The 21,048-nt window shown below is 32.2% G+C and overlaps 1 protein-coding gene across 1 annotated transcript in view; it reads left to right on the top strand.

Moving 5' to 3' along the window:
- Nucleotides 1-4,613: 4,613 nt before the first annotated feature.
- Tmprss11d (transmembrane serine protease 11D) overlaps nt 4,614-21,048 on the top strand; it is a gene marked incomplete at its 5' end in the record, with an annotated part of 36,260 nt that continues 19,825 nt past the window's right edge. The window contains 4 exons of the mRNA XM_027947346.2: nt 4,614-4,743; nt 7,058-7,176; nt 13,599-13,666; nt 19,913-20,073. Coding sequence (XP_027803147.1) covers nt 4,614-4,743; nt 7,058-7,176; nt 13,599-13,666; nt 19,913-20,073 — 478 coding nt within the window. The remainder of the gene's footprint in view (nt 4,744-7,057; nt 7,177-13,598; nt 13,667-19,912; nt 20,074-21,048) is intronic.

The raw sequence follows: 21,048 nt of genomic DNA, 5'->3' as shown, positions 1-21,048 counted from the left end.
ATAATAGAATGGCATAGTCTATGTGACTTAGAAACAACAGAAATTTATATTTCAGGCTGGGAAGACCAAGATCAAAATATTGGTAAATTCAGCGTCTGGTGAGAACCCACTCTCTAGTTATTGATGTCCATCTTCTTACTATAACCTCATATGGTATTAGGGTGAGAAATCTCTCTGGGATCTTTCTTTAAAGGACATTAATCCTATTCATGATAGTTCTGGCCTCATAATCTAATGGACTCCACCAAATCCCACCTTCTAATATCATCATTTTGGAGGTTCGGATTTCAACATATGTATTTTGAGAGGACACAGTCAGACCATTATAGCTAGTATGTCTGTTTCTGTTCACTGTATCCTTAGGACCTACAGCATTGCCTAAAACATTGTAGGAAGTTATCAGAGACTTCAAATATCAGGAGTAAGATAATTGTTTTCACATTCAGAGTTAAGATATAAAAAGAACATAGAAAAAGATTTAGACAATAGGATAAGAATTATTTGTTTAGTGACAAGCTGAAAGTGGGAGGTAATATAGAGGAAGCAAGTGCAGCTAGTCTCTAGATCCCTCATGTAGGACACCAGGTAGATGTGAGTGACATTCACCAACATTAGAAATAATGGGAGGTGAATGAAGGCCAAGGAAAAAGATAACAAATTCAATTTTAAACTATTCATTTAAGGTGGTTGTAAAACAGCCATAAGACATTCTGTGAATAACTGGAAATGATAGTATGGAGCTCAGAGAGACAAGGGTTAAAGATATATCTCAGGAAATATCCTACTGAGTGCTTGCTAAAACCATGACATGGATTGGGATCATTGAAGGAAGCTGCATAGCAGAAGAGAAACTTTGTTACTATCATACCTGAAATCTCACTTAAATGAACACAAAATTATCTAAAAGTTCTTTCCATATATACCGTGTATACCTGAATTTACAATAAATCCTATGACTCACTTCTCCCTTTCTTTCAGGTAATGGGAATTTATTGTCAAATTACACTATTAATTCACAGTTCAATATTAAGCATAACTATATAGGCATGGCAGAGTTTAATTAATAGTCCTATATAAATATATTGAGGCGATTTCAAATCAAATCAAATCAATAATTATTTTATGGCATACTTACCATGTATGTGTAAGACAAAGTCCTGGACACTTAAAAAGTCCTCAATAGATGTTCATTGCCTTCAGTTCTTCCAAGTGAGATCACAATAGTTCTTTCCTGTTCCCTGAAGTTTGTGGGAACTCAAGGAGTATTAGCATATAAGGAATTTTATCTTCTTTAATTCAGACCTATCTGGTTTTCATTTCTGGTGTTTTTTTTTTCCCTGAAAAATCATGAGTTATTTGCTGCTGTAGCCTTACTTTTCAATAGTCAAAATGGAATCTTAATAGGGACTTTAAAACTATTATAGAAATTTGCAATATACATATATAATGCCTGACAAACGGCTTTCATGAAAAAAGTGTAGGAAGATGTATTCCAACATTCATGTCATTTTCTTTAAGTTAGTAAAGCAAAGAGGGGAAGCTAGTTAAATATATAACATATTACAACTGATAATTTGGTATTCTATTTTAATGCAATCCTTAAAAATATCACTGATCAGAACTATGCATTGAACGCAAAATATTTTTCTTGCACAGATTTCTACTGCATTATAAGTCAAAATTCAAACAATGTTTACAAACATGTTTTTTTATAATAATTTACCAAGTAAAGGACATAATTCAGTTTGTGTCAACATAAGCTTTATAATCAGCAACATGCAAAGGTTTGACAATATGTTACACTGCCAATAAGATAGCAGATACTTTTTCAGCTGTTTCTACAGGGTGGAACAATTGATTTGTATGTAATCATGGCTTGTAAGATTAAGATAATTTGACTCCACCCTTTGTTTACTGAGTCATATGTCTCACGGTGCTTTTCAGTCATTGAGTTTAAGATGTGTTCAGTGAGCTGAAAGCAAAGTTGGCTCTAAAGTCATTTCAATGGGAGGCTCATCCAAGCTAGTCTGACTCTAGGATTTGGGGTTTTTGTTTTGTTTTGTTTTTTGTTTTTTTGCCTCCACTTTAATCCTTGTTTTTCGGTATCTCAGTAATCTTCACTCCACGTCAGATTTCATCTCTGGCAATACAATCAATACTTAATTGCTCCAAGGAGGATTATCAATTGGGGACATTTAACCCTTTGGATTTTCCCCTGCCTCCAACTGTGTCTGCCACTACTCAGCAGCAACTAATATTTACAGAATTCATTAATTTCATATACTGTGCTTTTGTGATCACATGTAACTGCACCACCACCTCATGCAGTAACAGATAACTAAACTGAGGGTCAAAAATTTAGCAAATATCAAAGTGCTGATTTTCTCCCAAATGTTGTTCTTGTGATCAGTGTCAGTGAAAGTTTTCACCAGTATAGCAAAATAAACAAACAGATAAATATAGTAAAAAAAAAAAATTATAAAGCTTTTTATTCATCTCTTTTTATTATTAGGTTATTTCCTTCCTATTTTGTGTGTATTTAAATGTATTTTTATAAAATGATTATGTTTGAACAGGGTCAGTTTTTATGACTTAAAATGTGCTAATTAAAACCTAGTAATATGTAAATTTAGAATCCACATGATGCTTGTAGGGTGTTTAGTATTCAAATCTTTCAGTTGTCTTGATGTTCAAAAATTCCCAAAATAAAATATAGCAAAAGTATAAAAAAATTAAATGTACTTATTTACCAAAATTGAAAGTGGGTATATTTATGTGTATTTCCAATAATCTGAAAAGTTACTGGTCTCATTGGTTTGTGAATTGGTTAGAGCCCAAACTCCACCATGTGGAGTGAAACCTGTAAAACCTAATATCTGGAAACTGTTGATTTTTTTTAACATTTTTTTAGTTGTTTATGGATCTTCATTTCATTTATTTGTTTATATGTGGAGCTGAGAATGTAACTCAGTGCCTCCCACATGCTCTACTAAGCACTCTACTACAGAGCCACAACCCCAGCCCTGGGAATTATTGATCTCACATCAGATTTTTAGTGAAACAAAACAGAAAAAAATGGAAGTCTGACTAGAATCTGATTAAATGAAACTGCTTCCCAACTCTGTGAAGATTTTTTTAAAATATTTTTTTAGTTGTTGACAAACCTTTATTTTATTTACTCACATATGGTGCTAAGAATCGAACCCAGTGCCTCACACATGTTAGGCAAGCACTGTACAACTGAACTATAACTTCAGCCCTTCTGTGAAGGTTTTCAAATCTGGAACAGACCTGGAAGTTAATACTTGCAACTATTATTTATAAATATTATAAACATTTATAAAACACCTATATATGCCATGTACCCTACAATGTGTCACAAAGACCAGCATGAAAAACATCATTACTTTCAAGGTGTTCAAACCCTTGTGAATAACCTATTTAACTACAAATATTTACTTTTTAATGTTTATTTAATATAACCTCATTTAATCTTCAAAACAGAGGTAGGTATTGTTTCCATTTCTTAGATAAAATGTCTTAGATAAACTTTAGTATGTTCCTAGGGATTGTACCCAAGTGTGGTGTATGCCTGTAATCCCAGCTATTTGGAAGGCTGAGGCAGGAGGATTGTGAATTCAAGGACAGCCTGGGCAACTTTCTGAGGCCCTATCTCCAAATAAAAAAAAAAAAAAGTATTGGGAATGTAGCTCAGTAGTGAGCACTTGCCTACCAGAGCAAGGCCATGGGTTCAATCCCTAGGATCTAAAAAAATAAAATAAAATAAAATCACAGTCTCAGATAAATGGCAAGGAGAACCAAAATTCACAGCCAACTCCTCTTGTGCCCTCCCCTGTGGGAGTGTGTGTAACTCTCTGTGTAGTGGAGGGAGTGAGGCAGTGAAAAAGGTCTTCCTGATTGATATACTTAATAGAATATGAAATACTATACTAATACACTATTACAAATCTACTGACCTACACTGCTGTTGACAAATTAATGGGGGGAAATGGTAAATCACATAAATCCTCTGGTGTTGGAGCAATTCTAATCCATTTCAGGTGCTGGCTGCTCTCCTGGATCCCAGCCCCTTGTTTCTGCCCACATTATCATTTTTAATAATATGATTATCACAATGAGGATTGCTTCTGTTCTTACTCCCTCAACCCCTACTTCTTTCCTCTTCTCCACCCTTCTTGCCTTTCAAAATTATTTCCCTTTAGTATGTTCCTAGGGATTGTACCCAGTTGAGGAGGGTTGCTACAGTAATATCTAATCCATTCTCTTGAAAAGCATTGCTGCAAAAGACAATGATAAGTTATTCTTGAGAAATATATCAATTGTTAGAAATTTCTACAGAAAGCAACTCCAAACCACAGCTCAGATTTCCTCATGTTTCCATCAAATTACTTAGTCAATAATTTTGTGCAGGAAAACAATAACAACAAACCCTTGAAAGAAAAAAAAAAAACATTAAAAGAGAGCCTTGCTCAGTTCAGGTTCATTTATAGGACTATATTTCCATCAATGGAGCTAAGAGACTGAGAAAGACAGAAGATTATGAGCATGGAAATGATAGATTTTCTGAGTGAAACAAGTGACCTCTTCTCTTTCTCTTCAGACCAGCATGGGCGCCATCAAATTCGAGATTCCTGAATCCATATATAGTATGTTTCATCATCGTGGCAGTGGTGGTGATCCTGGCAGTGATCGTAGGTCTACTTATTCACTTTTTAGCTTTTAGTAAGTATCAGAGACTATTACTTTTCAGACTAAATAATTAAATATACTTTCAGATTAAAAATTTGATCTCTCTTGTTATTACTTTATTTCTTAATACAAAGTGATCTTAGAATGCTTCTCTATTTTCATATCTATATTTCCTCTCAATAAGCATTTTATCTCTTCTCCTTTTGGGTCTTTTTAAATACACAAATAATACATCTTTAGTATATCAAACATTGCTACCCATGCAAGAACCATTCTAGACAAAGAAAAAAAGAAACTCATCATACTTTTCTGATGTTAAAATTTGGTTCATTTTGGTTTTTTGTTAATACCATGATTGCCTTCCTCATTTAACCTCTTAATAAAATCATAAAACTTAAATATTGTAATGAACCTTAAGTTTAACTAGCTAAAATTTGTATATACCTAAGAATTTATTAATTCACACTCCATCTCTTAAAATCAGATTTTTGTAAGCAAAACAGTTATGAAGACCAGTAGATGAATTTGCAGTTGAGAAGTAGAAAGGGGTAATGCCAAACTTTAAAAAGATTCTGTGCTTTTTTTCATTTGTTTCTCTCTTTTTAACATTTTTATATCACCAATAAGATTAAAAAACATGGACTAGAAAAATAATAAAAGAAATACACATAGTTTATTCATTCACAAATACCTTTCCTTAAAATCTTGATGAATATTCTTTCAGATGCTTTCACATATAAAATGTGTCAAGTTTTACTATGCAATAGCAAGCATCATAATCTTTTTTCACTTAAGTATTTCTTTGTGGTTATTTATTTTTATTTTAGACATAATTATGATAAATCATTTAAATACTGTGCATGAATGTACCAAGTGGCATGTGTCTGGAGAGAAAAAGAGAGAACATAATTTATCATATATCCTAATGTAAACAGGTCAAAGTCCTTAGCTATACAAAGGCTGAAAAATTCACAATGATGCAATAAAATTACCAAACTAGAGAAAAATATTAATATGGTATAATTTTACATGATCAAATATAAAGACTATAGCTAAATTTTGCTTTTGACTATATTTTGCTATCAAATCACCTGGAGTTAACTATCAGTAAGAATAATTACAGAAGAAGGAAAAAGACATCAAGTTTCAAATTATATTAATAGAATTTCACTCCTAATGAGATTCTCTTATAACATTGGAACACAAAGAGGAGGTACTTTAGTGAATCCTGTTTAAATAATGTCCCAGTAATCATTTATAATGTCAAAATGACTTGTCCCTCAGTTACAAAGACCACCCTCTCCATAGGATCTCCAACTCTTTCCTCAAACACTTCTCTGCATAAGTTATGTACATAAATGATAAAAATAAAGCATAATTTTTTTTCTAAGAAAGTTTATTGTGGGTTATGTCCATATTCATGATGTTTCTGAGTTGTGTACAGGTGTGTTTTAGGGATCTTGGTCTTAACACAGCCAAATATATATTCTGGAAGATCCTTTTTGATGAAAACAGCTCAGAGTGGATTACCAGATTAGATATGCTGTCAGAAGATTTATTTTCTAGCTTTTTCAAAAAAAATTAAGTCAAATCACTAATTCCATTAAGCAATTTTATTTGAAATAATTTTTAAAAAAATTGTTTTAGTTACAGATGGACACAGCACCTTTTTTTATTTTATTTACATTTATGTGGTGCTGAGGATCAAACTCAGTGCTTCAATATGTGCTAGGAGAGCATTCTACCATTAAGACACAACTTCAGATCCTTTACATAACTTTTAAACTATTCAGTTATTTGAATTCTTCCATAGAAATAAATGAATAGTATATTAAAATATTTAATATTTCTTAAATGAATAAGCCACAAAGCTCACTAAGTTATAGTAAGAATGAAAACTATAGCACTCTGAACAATTTTTTTAATATAGCAACTAATTTATCTATAATGTCACCTTTATCAAATGCTCAATTCCTCCTTTCTATTTTTATTTATTTATTTTTATGTGGTGCTGAGGATTGAACCCAGGCCCTCGCATGTGCTTGGTGAGCACTCTACTGCTGAGGCACAACCCCAGCCCAGCACTCTGAACAATTTTAATGTCTCAAATAATAATTCTGCTATGATATTAATATAGCTTTCACAGTTCTAGCTTTGCCAATCTTTATAAATATTGAAAGAAAACAATTTTACTGTAGGTACATATATATTAAATATATAGTTTTCTATCTTTCAAGTAAAGCAAATCTTAATTGTATAATATAACTTCCCATAATCCTGCATAAAATGAAGATTCAACTACTTGAATACTTATGTGAGATTAATCCTTTTTTTCTTTCTTTTTCAGATCAAAAAGCTTGCTTTTACCATAGCAGTTTTCAAATACTAAACGTTGAATATAGTGATCAGTTAAGTTCACCAGCTACACAGGAATGTAGGAGTTTGAGTGAAAAGATTGAATCTATGGTATGTGAATATTGTCTTTATTCCATTGTACGATTATCATTAATAAACCTAACATTTTAAGGTATATTTCAATTGCTTGATTCTCTGCATATTTTCCTCTCTTGAATGGTGAAAGATGTGTTTATCTATGCTTTCTCCAAGTTAAATTGCTAATATACTGGTTCTAATCACATTTTCTTAAGTCATGAGTGACATATCATCTATAACAGTTTCTCAAGATTTTCCCTGATTTTGAAAAGTTTGAATTTGAAAAGTGGTCAGGTATTTGGTAGAAAGTCCCACAATTTGGGTTTTCTGCTATTTTTTTCCCATATGGTGGGATTCTGGGTTTTGGGTAGGGAGACTATGGACACAAAGTGTCATTTTCATTACCTAATATTGAAGGCGTTCATTATTACTAAATTGATTTAGCACTGTCGACCTTGATTACTGGCTGAGGTGGTATTGGTCAAGTTTGCATAGTATAGTTATTCCTCCCATTTCCATATTATACTCTTTTCAGCAAGCAGCCCACATGTAAGGAGTGGAGGACAGAAGAGTTATGCTTTGAATATCTGAAGAATATTTGAAATTTTTCTGTTTATCTGTTCTCCTCCTATATGTAATTAAAATATTTATTTTAATATCTGTGTTGGATTCTGGAAGTTCCCAAGTTTATACCCCCACCAGCAGATAAATATCAAGTATGCTTATTTCCCCACAGTATTAATATGAGGTGTTATAAATTATTTTAACTATAGTTAGTTCAACAAGTGAGAAATGATATTTCATAATTATTTTAGTTTGCATTTATTTGATTACCAGAGATTTAATCTGTTTCTATATACTAATAAATTATTTTTATAATTTTGTTTGTGAATTACTGATTATAACCTTGTCCAATTTTAATAGAGCCCTTGTTTTTTAATATGAACTAGAAAAATCTTTTTGACTATTAAAATTTGTCTGTCATTCATGTTACACGTATTTCTATAATTTTAAGTCTTGTTTATAAGGTAGAGCTTATTATGCCAAGTAGAAGATTGAATTTTCATATGACCCAAATTATCGATCCTCTTTATAATTTTTCTCTTTTGTGCCAAGAATGACTTTCTCCACCCTAAATATTTTTTAAGAATTCATTTATGTTTTCTTTCTGTACCTTATTATTTCAGCTATTAAAATTTATCTTTGATTCATTGGAATTTTTAAGGTAGAGATTCAACTTTCCCCCCACAAATAACTAGATGATGGTCCCAAAACAATGTGTTGCATAGAGCAACTAATTTATCTATAATATCACCTTTATCAAATGTTCAATTCCTCCTTTCTTTTTTCTGTATTCTACTCTTTTCCACTGATTAGTTGTTGGCTGACCTAGTACTAGATTATTTAGAGTACTGTGGCTTGATAATACATTTAATATTTCAAAATTTCTCTTGAAATCCAAAGGTCATACCATTTCCCAATGGTAACATGAGTGTCACAATTATCCTTGTCCCATAGATAATGTGGTAACAATGAGTTGTATAGTAGTCTTTATTCTATCATATTGAGCAATTTGCCCCTCTTTCTTATTCTGTTTTTTTTCATTAGTACAATAAAATACTTGATCTAGATGATTTTTACTGTATATTCCCATTGAAAAAGTCTATGATTTTGTGATTTTTTTATGAGAGATATGCATGTCACTCATTCACCTATTTTTCTTACCCTGCCTCTCTCACTATTCCTTCTCTATACGCTTTTTTGTTCATCATCCTCTTAACTACCATTAAATGGTAAAATTCCTCAAGGGTTTGATTTACACTCTCCCCTCCTCTCACACTATATTCTACCTTTAGATTATCTAATCCCTGTCCATTACTTTAAAATTTATATACAAATGACTTACTTTATCTACAGCCTAGACTTTTATCTGCTCTTCAGAGCTTTGCACCAAATTTCTAGGTTGCTCTCTTTCCATGATTATTTCAAAACACCTCAAATATATTTTGCCCCAAATCAAATTTATAATGATTCCACTCCATCCTAAACTTTTCCAACAATCCCTTTTACAATTAATTATAATGCTTTTTATTCTGTTATCTCAACCTGAAACCTAGGATTCATCCTTAAAACACTTCAATCATTCCAAATAACCCACCCATCACCATGAAGAAAAACCTTTGAAAACGTGCCTAGCATTGTACCCATCATTAGGTGACAGGGTATTCTTTTGCTGTGCTGGAATTATGTGAAGTATGCTATCTATAAAAACTCTCAAGCACACATAAAAATTGAGAAATAATTAAAATATCATGTTTCAAGGGTTTTGAACATATTTCTTAAAAAATATGTGAAATATAACATATTTCATTTGATTTGCAAGAATAACTAATTAGTAATAGAGAAAATGGAAAGCCTGATGCTTAATTTCAACAACCGTTATATGATGGGTGAGAATGACAACTTAGGGTCATGGTTTATTAAGTTCTGGCAGTCATAAATGTCATACATTTGGACCACATTAACTATGTGAAAATGTTTTCAGCACTTAAAATCAAAAATTAAATGTAAACTCTAATCAGATCTTCGAATCATTTTTATAAACCCTGTCCAGTAATATCATAACCATAAAAATATTATCTTTAAAAGTGGAATTAAATACCTATTTTTTATAAGTTACCCTCTATTATTTCTAACTTTATGTTTTATAAAGTACATTGTTCATAATACATTATTATTACATGTATATAATTTAAAAATTTATACTGTACAAATGCTTTGGCAATTCATGGATAAAATGTTTTACCCATAGGAGTGCATGATTAAAATATTATGTTTTGAACATGAGGTGTCCTCCTGAATCTCCTTTGAACACAGGAATATTCAGAGGTAAAATGACTAGATTATAAGAGCTGTAAGTTAATCAGTCCATTCTAGTTTGAATTGACTGATGAGGTGACAACTTCAGTCAGGTGGGTAGTCAGATGGACATGGCTGGATGAGATGGATTGATGGAAGTGTGCCCTGGAAGGGTGCAACTTTCCTGCAGCCCCATCCCCCTGCTCTCTCTCTCTACTTCCTGACCTCACCATGAGATAAGTATCTTTCCTCAGTTGGGTCCTTTCCACTGTGATGTGCTGTCTCTCCTTGCCCCATAGAAATGGAGTCAGCCATCTATGAGCTGAATCCTCTGTAACCATGAACCCCAAATAAATTTTCTTCCTCTAAGTTGTTCTTGTCAGGTGTTTTGGTTACAGCAATGATAAAGCTAACCAAGAGGATGAGGCAGGAGGATCGCAGGTTCAAAGCCAGTGTCAGCAACTTAATGAGGCTATAAGCAACCTAGTGAGACCCTATCTCAAAATAAAAAAATAAAAATAAAAATGGCTGGGAATATGGCTCAGTGATTAAGTGACCTTGAGTTCAATCCCTGGCACACACACAAAAAAAACTGAAACTAGTAGAGTAATAGATCATATAACCATATAACAATATATCTTCCATCTTTTCCTTGAAAACAAGATTTCTAGATCTTCTGATTAAAGTTTAAAATAAAGAAGTAGAAAGTAAATAAGATCGCAAAAACATTATTACTATTATTCAGCTTGTAAGCAACACGAAAAACTATAAGTATCAAGTAACAAAGCTTGGAAGAGGGTGATTTATCTGACACATTTACAGGCAGCTAATAAGTTTTTTTTTTCTCTCTGAAGATGAAAAACGTGCCAAAAATCTGTGTGTAGTTTTCCCCCTTTATATGACTTGCTCTGCTAACAAATTTAATGATATTCACTTTGTTAGAATTTACTTAATCCATAACTAACTAATCCTTATTGACTAAGAATATTACTGAGGTTGAGGATTCTAGACTACCTTAGAATACAAGAATAGTATTATCACCCTCAATCAGGAAGAAAATATAAAACAGGTCTTCCTTTTTTCATTGTTTATTTGGTTTTTCCCCAATGTAATAAAAAAGGTCAACAATATAGGTTACAAAATCAAATGAGTGTGGAAAGTAATTCATTTGAATAGATTAATACATTTGGAAGGAGGGAAAATGTACAAAGATTGAATGTCAAGCTTACTAAAAGTAGATACAATAGTCTCTCTGAGTTGCAACAGTCCAACTGTATATACATAAATCATTTTTACTTTTGACTACATTCCTTTTACAGATGGAGAAACTGAAAGGAAAAAAATAGTTACTCATTTCATTAAAGTTCTTTAGCAAGCTAAATCAAGCTGTTTTCATCTATTGCCCTTTCTACTATTCCACTGGTATACTTTTCAAGTATCAACTCATTGATTTTCTAGCAATCATTTAATAAGTTCCAAAGATAAAGTCAATAACAAAATTTTCATCTACTCTGTGAAATATGTAATCTCATCTCTTCCTTTGTTTGGACATTCATGTCAACCAACTAATGGATTTTTAATGTTTATTATCTTAAGCATCACTAAATGTCTTATCATGTTTTCCATACAATGAATATGTCAAAATTAAAGTGGATCTTTTACACTTTAATCCAGTAGAAACTTGCCTGTGCAATGTCCAATTATGAATTAAAATATAACAATAAGAAATATTTGTTTAAATTTTAGCTATTGCTTCAGCTTTATTTCAGTTTTTTTATATTCATTAAAGTCAAGTAAAATTAAATTTAAATCCTTTTATTAAAGTACCACCTGTAATATACCACATTACTAAAAATATTAAAATACATCCTTCTATTTAGATAACTGGAATATAAAGCAAAGAATGACATCAATAGTTAATTCTAGGTGATAGAATTTGGAGTGATTTTTGTTTTGTTTTTTTTTCCTACTGCTTGCTAGTATTACTTGAATTTTAAAAAAGGAACTTGAATTAATTTATTAAAGTCAATCATTTCATTGTTCTTAAGAATATTCAAGGTTTCTTTGAGAAAAAAAAATTATCTTTTTAAACAACTGATTGGTCTGATATCAATCCACTGATAGGAATGGATTCAAAGTAAGATACATTGTGATATAATAGAAGTTGCATAAACTTTTGAAGAGGTGGCTTCAAATCCTGGCTAAATGTAATATTCAGCATACTACTTAATTCTCCCATCTTTACATTTTCATGTCCATTTCCATCAGGGTACTACTCACAATACAAGCTTAAGTAATCCACTCTCCATTATAAAACTACAGCTGATCCTGCAACACAGTAGAACTATATCAGTTATAGTAGCACTCTTCCTTGACTGTAAGGCTAAATTTTATATTCCAAGACAGCTCATCATTTCTAGGACTGAGCAATGACTCAGGGAAATAGTTATGATTAGGTCAAAAAATTACCAAATAATGCTAAAAATAACCTCTTGAGCTTAGTCATAAATCAGAAATGACAAGGAAAAGACTGTCCTTTGCTTCTTTTCCCATTCTCTTCAGGCTTTCCATTGCTACTCATTTAATCTGCTTTAATCTAGTTTTATCCATTTTAGAAATAGCTGTTGGGTATCACACATGGTAACTTGTACGAGTGAACTTCTCTAGTGTTAATTTGGCTGTTACACCAATACCCTTAGAAACATCTGCCAAGTCCCTTAGAGAAGATAATGCTAAGTGAAGTCAGCCAATCCCAAAAAAAACAAATACCAAATGTTTTCTCTGATATAAGGAGGTTGACCCATAGTGGGATTGGGAGGAATAGATGAATTCTAGATAGGGAAGAGGGGTGGGAGGGAAAGAGAGGGAACATGGGATTAGCAAGGATGGTGGAATGTGATGGACATCATTGTACAAAGTACATGTATGAAGACTTGAATTGGGTGTCAACATACTTTATATACAAAGATACAAAAATTGAGGTATATATGTGTGTGTTAAGAATTGTAATACAAAAAAAAAAGAATAGCATTACCTTAGATTAGGTAAAGGGAAGTGAAGGAGGGGAAGGCAGGGAATGTGGGGATAAGAAAGATAGTAGAATGAAACAGATATTATTACTTTATGCATGTATGTGACTGTATGACCAATGTGATTCTACAATATGTATATACTCAGAAAAATGAGAAATTATATTCCATCTATGTATAATATATCAAAGTATATAAGTGCACTCTACTTTCATATATAACTAATTAAAACAAATAAAAAATTTTAAAAATTCAAAAAAAGAAATATTTGCCAAGTCACAAAACAAGCTCTCATAAAGTAAAATATCTGATGCAATTTGGATGAGGTCTAGTAAAGACACATGCTGTCACTATCATCTCTGCTTAATAGAGGAAGAAAAGCACAATACATTAAAAGGTTATAGAGCCTGCCTGAGTCAATCCCATGCTTTTGTGATTAAACTGAAGTAAACTCAATTGAAAATTTAGGCCTCTATTCCTCATTAACTTAAGTTCTACATTGAAGGTTGGGAGAAAAGAAAGAAAGAAATGTAATTATAGAAAGTATTTTTCCTTGTATTTCTACAGATTGCTAAAACATTGCGAGAGTCAAATTTAAGAAATCAGTTCATGAGAGCTCATGTTGTCAAACTGAGGTGAGTGAAACTATAACAAAAACTATATAAGCATAAATGAAATTTGTCACATTTGACTTTTGTTCATACCACAGATAATAAATGGCATGCTCATGAAGTTTACTGTAACAATATAAAAATATAATCCTGGACAACTTTTAAAAATTTCAAAAATATCTTATATGGCTTATTTTGCTACTAATATGAGTACCAAATGACTTCAGTTCTTAATGGAGAAGGAAGGAAACTTGGAATAAAGGTACTATAATAGAGTCATCTGAATCCAGATGGCATTTACAATGCAGTTTACGTAAAATATGTCTCCTGGAGGTGCATACTGCTTCAGTTCTGGATGATAACCAACATCAGAAGTGGCTTTTTAATTTCATCTGGCTGGAATGCTGTAATAAAAGGATGTTGCAGCCAAATCTATGACATTTCTGTCATGGACTAATACGAGCAGGAGTATGTGTGCTAGGTTTTTACAGTTCCTGTCTTAGTTAAATATGTACATGTCCATGTGATATTATTAGGTTGATCCTCTCCTCCAACTAATATAGTCAACCTGATTGACTGACCCTACCCAAAACATCTTAAATGTACACATTACTCAGTCCTTCAAATAATATACAAAAGTTCTTTGATAGGCAGAGAAATTATACTGTTCTTCTCAAGAACTCATTTATAAAAATTAAGCACATAGCTCTAGGTATTTTGGAAAATACCCTTCCCACAGACTGTTCCTACTTCTTTAACTCCTGGGAGTTAAAAGTCTGTGGGAAGGGTATTTTCCAAAAGCATAATCATTTCACTGCATATTCACCTTACTACACTGTTGTAAAAGCATCTGTACCAGTTATTAATGCTCAACTGTTTAAGCCCTCAAAACTTATATGACTAAATCAACCATGTGAATTTCCTCTCCTTTGTTAATTTCACACTTACTATTCAATCTACTGCAATTTTGTTCTTGATGACACCACAGAATACACACTGCTCTTGCCAAATTCAACAAAGACAGCCAAAGTACAAAATACAAATAAACCATATTAGCACTCCTCTTGCACCTCTCAACAGTATTTGGCACTGCTGCCTATCCATAATGTCATCCCTTGGTTCCTATGACCCTACACAGCCTCGATTCTCCTCTTACTTCTAGCTGCTCAATTTCCTTTGCCACCTCTTGTCCTTTCTCTGTACATTCCTCAAATATTATTGAGCAGCAGGCTATACTGTGAGCCATGCATCTTCTCAGTTCACATTCTCTCTTTTCAATGGCTTTATCACCAACTATGTTTATTTGCCTCAAAGTTCTATCTCTGGGCCAGTCCTCTTTCATCTCTAGACACACAGAGTCATCTCTTGATACTATAACATGAATATCTTACAGACAACTCAACTTTAATGTATGCAAACCTGAACCTATCTTCACTCCTCAGATATGCTATTCTTCTAGCGATGCCTATCTCCGTCGATGACATCACCATCAACCTAGTTGCTCAAGAAAGAAATCAAGGACTCATCTTTAATTCCTACCTCTCTCTTAAACCCACATATCTCATCATTTAATCCTTAAAAGTTCTATTTCCTGACTATCTCCCAGATCTGTAACTCTTCTTCAAATACACTTCTATCATCCATTTTACTCCTGGAGTATGAGGTACCTCCAACCCTACAGTCTTACTCCACTCCACACTCCATGTAACAGAGAGAAAGATTTTTTAAAACAAAAATTCAAACATCCTATACCCAGAGTTAAAGCCCTCCTAATGGCAACTCTTCACCCATATTATATATGAGATTTTATACATATAAATATAACTATATATATATATATATATATATACATACACACATTATATATCTATATTAAAGATATATGTATTCTTTATATGTATGGACATATCAATTTATAGTATATGTAATATATATGCATCCTGATACATATATATATGTGAGATATACAAACACACATATATGTGAGATAAACACACACATATGTTATATACATACATTTCAATAAGTTTATTAAACCTTCCTTTATCTGACTTCTTTTCTCATCTCCATATCCAGGGATGTCTTTCATTACTCTCCTTGTTCTTTATTCACTGGCCCCACTAAACTTCTTTCAGTTCTTCGCTTTTGCTTACCTCTAGATCTTTATAAAATCTGTCTTCCTGTACCTGAAACTTTAATGCATACATATTCCCCTTCACACACACACACCACTTTATCTTCTGCTTTAAAATACAGTATGTTGACAGAAAATTTGGAATAAATAATACCAAAAACTCAGGAAACAATTACCATTGAAAAATTTATTATTCACAGTTTCCAAGAGGAATGGACATGCCATACTTGATTGAGGGTTGGAAGGGCACATGGGAAGCAGAGGTCAGTCAGGAGGCAGAGGAGAGAGGAGCAATAGTAAGCAAAAGCCTCTGCTAAGGTTTCTGAATGAAGGAACAGTGAGGTAGGATAATCAGGTTTAAGATTGGCCAGTTTGAGCAGGGAAAGATGGTGCACACCTGTAATTCCAGAAGCTCAGGAGGCTAAAGTAGTAGGATGGCAGGTTCAAAGCCAGCCTCAGAAACTTAGCAATGCTTTAAGCAACTTAATGAGATTCTGTCCAAAAGTTAAAAATTAAAAAATAAAGGCTGAGGATGTGGCTCAGTGGTTAAGTGCCCTGGTTCAATCCCTGGTACAAAGTAAACACACACACACACACACACACACACACACACACACACACACACCAGATGTGATATTCATCATGAAGAAAAATAAAGGATAAGGAGATAAGGATTAGAGATAGACAGGAAGGTTGGTTTTTGTTGTTGTTGTTGTTTGTTTTGTTTTTATATGTTTGTTTTTAATAGGAGATGAACAGGAAAGTCTTCTCTGACAAAAATAAGCATTGCAAATATAAGGGGAAAAAAAGCATTCCAGGCAAAGAAACCAGCAAGTACTTGATGTGAGAATGTGTATGAGGTCATCAACAAACAGAAAGGATTGTGGCTATGATGGAGTAAATAGGAGCAAGGTGTAGGAGATGATCACCATCAGAGATCTAACCAAAGACAAGGTTATACAGGTCTTATGGAACATAATAAAGGACTTTAGGTTTTACTCTGAATGAGATAGGAAACCAATTTTAGCGACACAGATTTTAAATGATCTTTACACTGCTGCATGTAGCATAAATTAAGGAGGCATGACTCAAAGCAGGAGAATTCATAGAGAAATTTCAATAATGTAGAACAGAGATTTTGGTTACCTCGATTAGGATGATAGCAATGGTGGCAAAAAAGCAATGATAATGAGATTCAGATAAATCTTTAAAGTAGGGTTAATAGGGCTGGATGTTGACTGTGAAAGAAGATTCCATAATGGTTCTCTCATGCATGCTCCTATATTTTTATTGTATGTGAATATATTTATAGCTAACATAGAGTTGTTTTGAATGTTTTTCAACTTTATATAAATAAGTTATACACTATTTTCTACAAATTTTCTCAAATTTCTTTTTACGTGAATCAAGGTTAATACAGCTAAACCTAGTTGATTCATTTTTACTGTTGTATATTCATTTATTTTATTATGTTATTGAGTGAACATCCACAGTTTATTTATTCACTCAACATTCAATGTGTATCAACTTTTTAAATCTTTGGACATTCTAAACAACCCTACAATAAGCATTCTTTACACATTTACATATGAGAAGGTTCATCAAGAATATATATCTAAAAGTGTAATTTCTAGATCTTTAGTTTGGAATATCTTCAACTTAATAAGTTGATAAAGTATTCTTCAAAGTGCTTTAGGCAAAGTTGGTTTGATGCTTTCATATGCCTCTTGGTTTCCCCATCCCATCTTAGTTGCCAATTCCAAATTACTATTAACTCCAGGAACTAATTTAATATTTACACTCAAATATTAAATAAGCACCTTCTTGTGCTTACTTCTATTACAAGTTTCTGTTCTCTTTCAATATTAGCTGTGACTGGGGTTCAGAGTTGCCATTCTCATTAATATTTAAGTTTGGATGAAGCAGTGACACTGAACATACAATTACAACTTTCTTGTCTAGCAACATGAAAGTAAATATTTTTTTAAAAAACCCTTTCCATATACAATAACTGGAAATGTTAGATAAAGTATTACGATTTTCATTTCAAATGCAAGTTAAGCTCACATGAAGATGAAGAAAATCATTAATATCCCAAAATTTTAAAATATGAATATTAAGTGATATATACTAGAACATTCAACAGACTTACATTTATATTAAGCAAATAATAACCACAAGAAAGCCAATGTAGCCATACTAATATCAGACTTGAAATTTTAAAATGAAAAAAAAATTAACTAGGGATAAAGTAAAATGTTTAGACAAAAGAAATAGTTCATAAGGAAGATAAAATTCTTCTAAGCATATAGGCACCTAATAATATGTCCTCAAAATATATTAAACAAGGAGAAGCAAACAAATTCATAGCAGTGGATTTTATGAACATAATTATTAAGTTTAATAGGAAGGAACAGAATGAATCATCCAGACTCACAGACCTATGTAAACAAAGTATCACAGAAGTGCAGACACAAACCTGAAAGAAAATGGTTCATATAAAAAAATAAAATCTCTAGCTCATACATACATAAGCTTAAAACCTGAATATTAATATTAAAAACTTAAAATTTTAACAAGAAAATATGGGAGAATAAAAGGTTTTTTTAAATAAGACATTTTAGAATTGATTTTCCCTAACAAAGGATACTAAAAAGAAAGTGTAGCCAGGTATGGTGGCTGCACATCTATAATTCCAACAACTGGGGAGGTTGAGGTAGGAGGATTTCAAGTTCAAAGCTAGCCTTGGCAATTTAGTGAAGCCCTAAATAAAAACTCAGTGAGACCCTGTCTCTAAATAAAATACAAAAAGTGCTGGGAATGTGACTCAGTTGTTAAGCATCCCCGGGTTCAATCCTTGGTGAGAGAGAGAGAGAGAGGGAGGGAGGGAGAGGAAGATGAAGAGGGAGAAGAAAAGAGAAGAAAGTGTAAAGATACATTATATACAAGGAGAATATGTTTGCAACTGAGGAAGTGGACAAATTATTGGTATCTATACTAATAATTAAATAAATAAGAAAAAGACCAAGAAACAATAGGAAAAAAATATGAATTTGTGACTCAAGGATGAGGGATCTTTAATGAATGATGAAAATTATAAATAAATATTCAAAAAAGGCTGTTTTGTATCAATTAATTTATTTGATCTTCATTATTACTCTACCAAAGAAGCACTTTGATTATCAGAGGAAACTGAGGCATGAAGAAATTAAGTAACTTGCTAGTGATTCCAGAGCTAATGGAAATTAGCATTGGGATTTGAATTTAGCCAGTTTTGATTCTAGAACCTATGTGATTTACTACTATAAAAGTAAAACTAAAGAATATCATTTTAACTCATTTAATTGTACGAATTAAATTATAGCCTGATTATATCAAATATTAGTGAGGCTTTGGAGCAGTGTCTCCCATACACTCTTGTTTGAGGTAGAAATTTTGACAAAGTCAAGTGGAGGTCATAGTTTATGTGGTAATTAATATGGTAACTAACATAATGTGCAATTTATCTAGGTTTTAGATAATCAGAACCTTTAACAAAGATATCAAGTTTCATTTCTAGGAATGAAGTATCCTTGGCTAATTGAAATGGGCTATAAAATCTTAACATATGACTATAAAAGTTAAAATTTGATGCTATAACAGATGAATAGGTCTAAATTCCAAACAAGTTAAATTAAACTTCTCTGTCACATAATCTTGAAAGTCTCCTGTTTGTAAGTTTGTTTAAGTAGATATTTGCTTAAGGAGATGAGGGGTTTTTTCAGATTGCTAAAGTCTAATAATAGCTAACATTACAATGCACTTAGGATATGGTATGTACTTTTCCCCAAACTTTGTGCATAACTGTTTTATGTATGAGAAGTCATAGATACAGAAAGCTTAAAGTCATACAGTAAAAGGCTATGACATTCCAACTTCAAAGCCTGCTATACTGTGGTGGGTACAGTGTACTGTGCATTGAAATTGAATTTTGGGAACAGAATTTTGATCTATTATTACTTATTCAAATACCATTATGTAACTGTTCTAAAGGCAAATTCCTCAAGTGAATTCTTTAAAAAAGTTCAATCGAGAAAAATATATAAGCAGTATCAATATAATAATTATCCACTTAAAAATATCTTTATGGTTTACAGGCCAAATGGTAGTGGTGGTGTGATAGCAGATGTTGTCATGAAATTTCGATGCACTAGAGGTAACAATGGGGGATCAATGAAAGGCAGAGTTCAGGCTATTTTACAACAAATGCAGAATAACTCTGGAAACTTGGAAATAAATCCTTCAACTGGGATAACATGCAAGTACCATTTTTTATACCATTTTATTTCAATATATCTCTGAAGTTTACTAATTCAAATTTAAATCTCTATTTAAAGCAGAGGCTGGCTTTTCTTTCTTTAAAATTATTAACTTTATAAAAACAATATATTAAAAGCTAACTATATATAGTATATACCTTTCTAATATAAACATTCTATTTTTTTACTTTTCAATGATTTTTTTATCTTAAAACATACTATTTTCTTTTTAAATGGAATAATTTCAACATGGGAGATCTCTTTTCTAGTGTTCATATGAGGGCAATATATTTTAATTTGTTCCAACATGCCTTTTTCCATTCTGTTTGAGACTTGTATATAATAAAACGAGGTAAGAAAGCAAACTTGGTATTATATAAATTCACTATCTTGCTGAAATTGCTTAGGTTGATCCTTTAAGGCAATGTTTGAACAGCAACTAATTTTAAAGAATCTAAGATTTTCAGTTTCAGTTTTCTACTTTGTAAAATGGAAGCTTGTCCTGATGTTTCAGGGCTACATAAGGGAATTGTGATAATGCTTCTTTTAAAAAAAAATGTATTTTTAATCCCAGTGGCTTGGGAGACTGAGGCAGGAGGATCACAAGTTCAAAGCCAAAGTGAGGCACTAAGCAACTCAGTGAGACCCTGTCTCTAAATAAAATACAAAATAGGGCTGAGAATGTGGCTCAGTGGTCAAGTGCCTCTGAGTTCAATCCCTGATTTTTAAAAATGCATTTTTATTTTTAATTGACAAACAGTAATTACACATACGTACGAGGTACATTGGCATTTTAGTATATACATATAATGTACAATGATTAGATCAGGGTAACTGGCATATCTATCACCTCAGACATGATATTTCTTTGTATCAGGGACATTTAAAATCCCATTAGCTATCTTGAAATATTCAATTGTCAACATAGTTGTCCTACAATGCTATAGAACTTTAGAAATTATTTCTCTTATCCA

This window comes from Marmota flaviventris, chromosome 7 (genome assembly GCF_047511675.1).
Source record: "Marmota flaviventris isolate mMarFla1 chromosome 7, mMarFla1.hap1, whole genome shotgun sequence".
NCBI lineage: Eukaryota > Metazoa > Chordata > Mammalia > Rodentia > Sciuridae > Marmota > Marmota flaviventris.
Note: the sequence above shows the minus strand (reverse complement) of the source record. Positions and strands in the feature narration are given on the sequence as shown.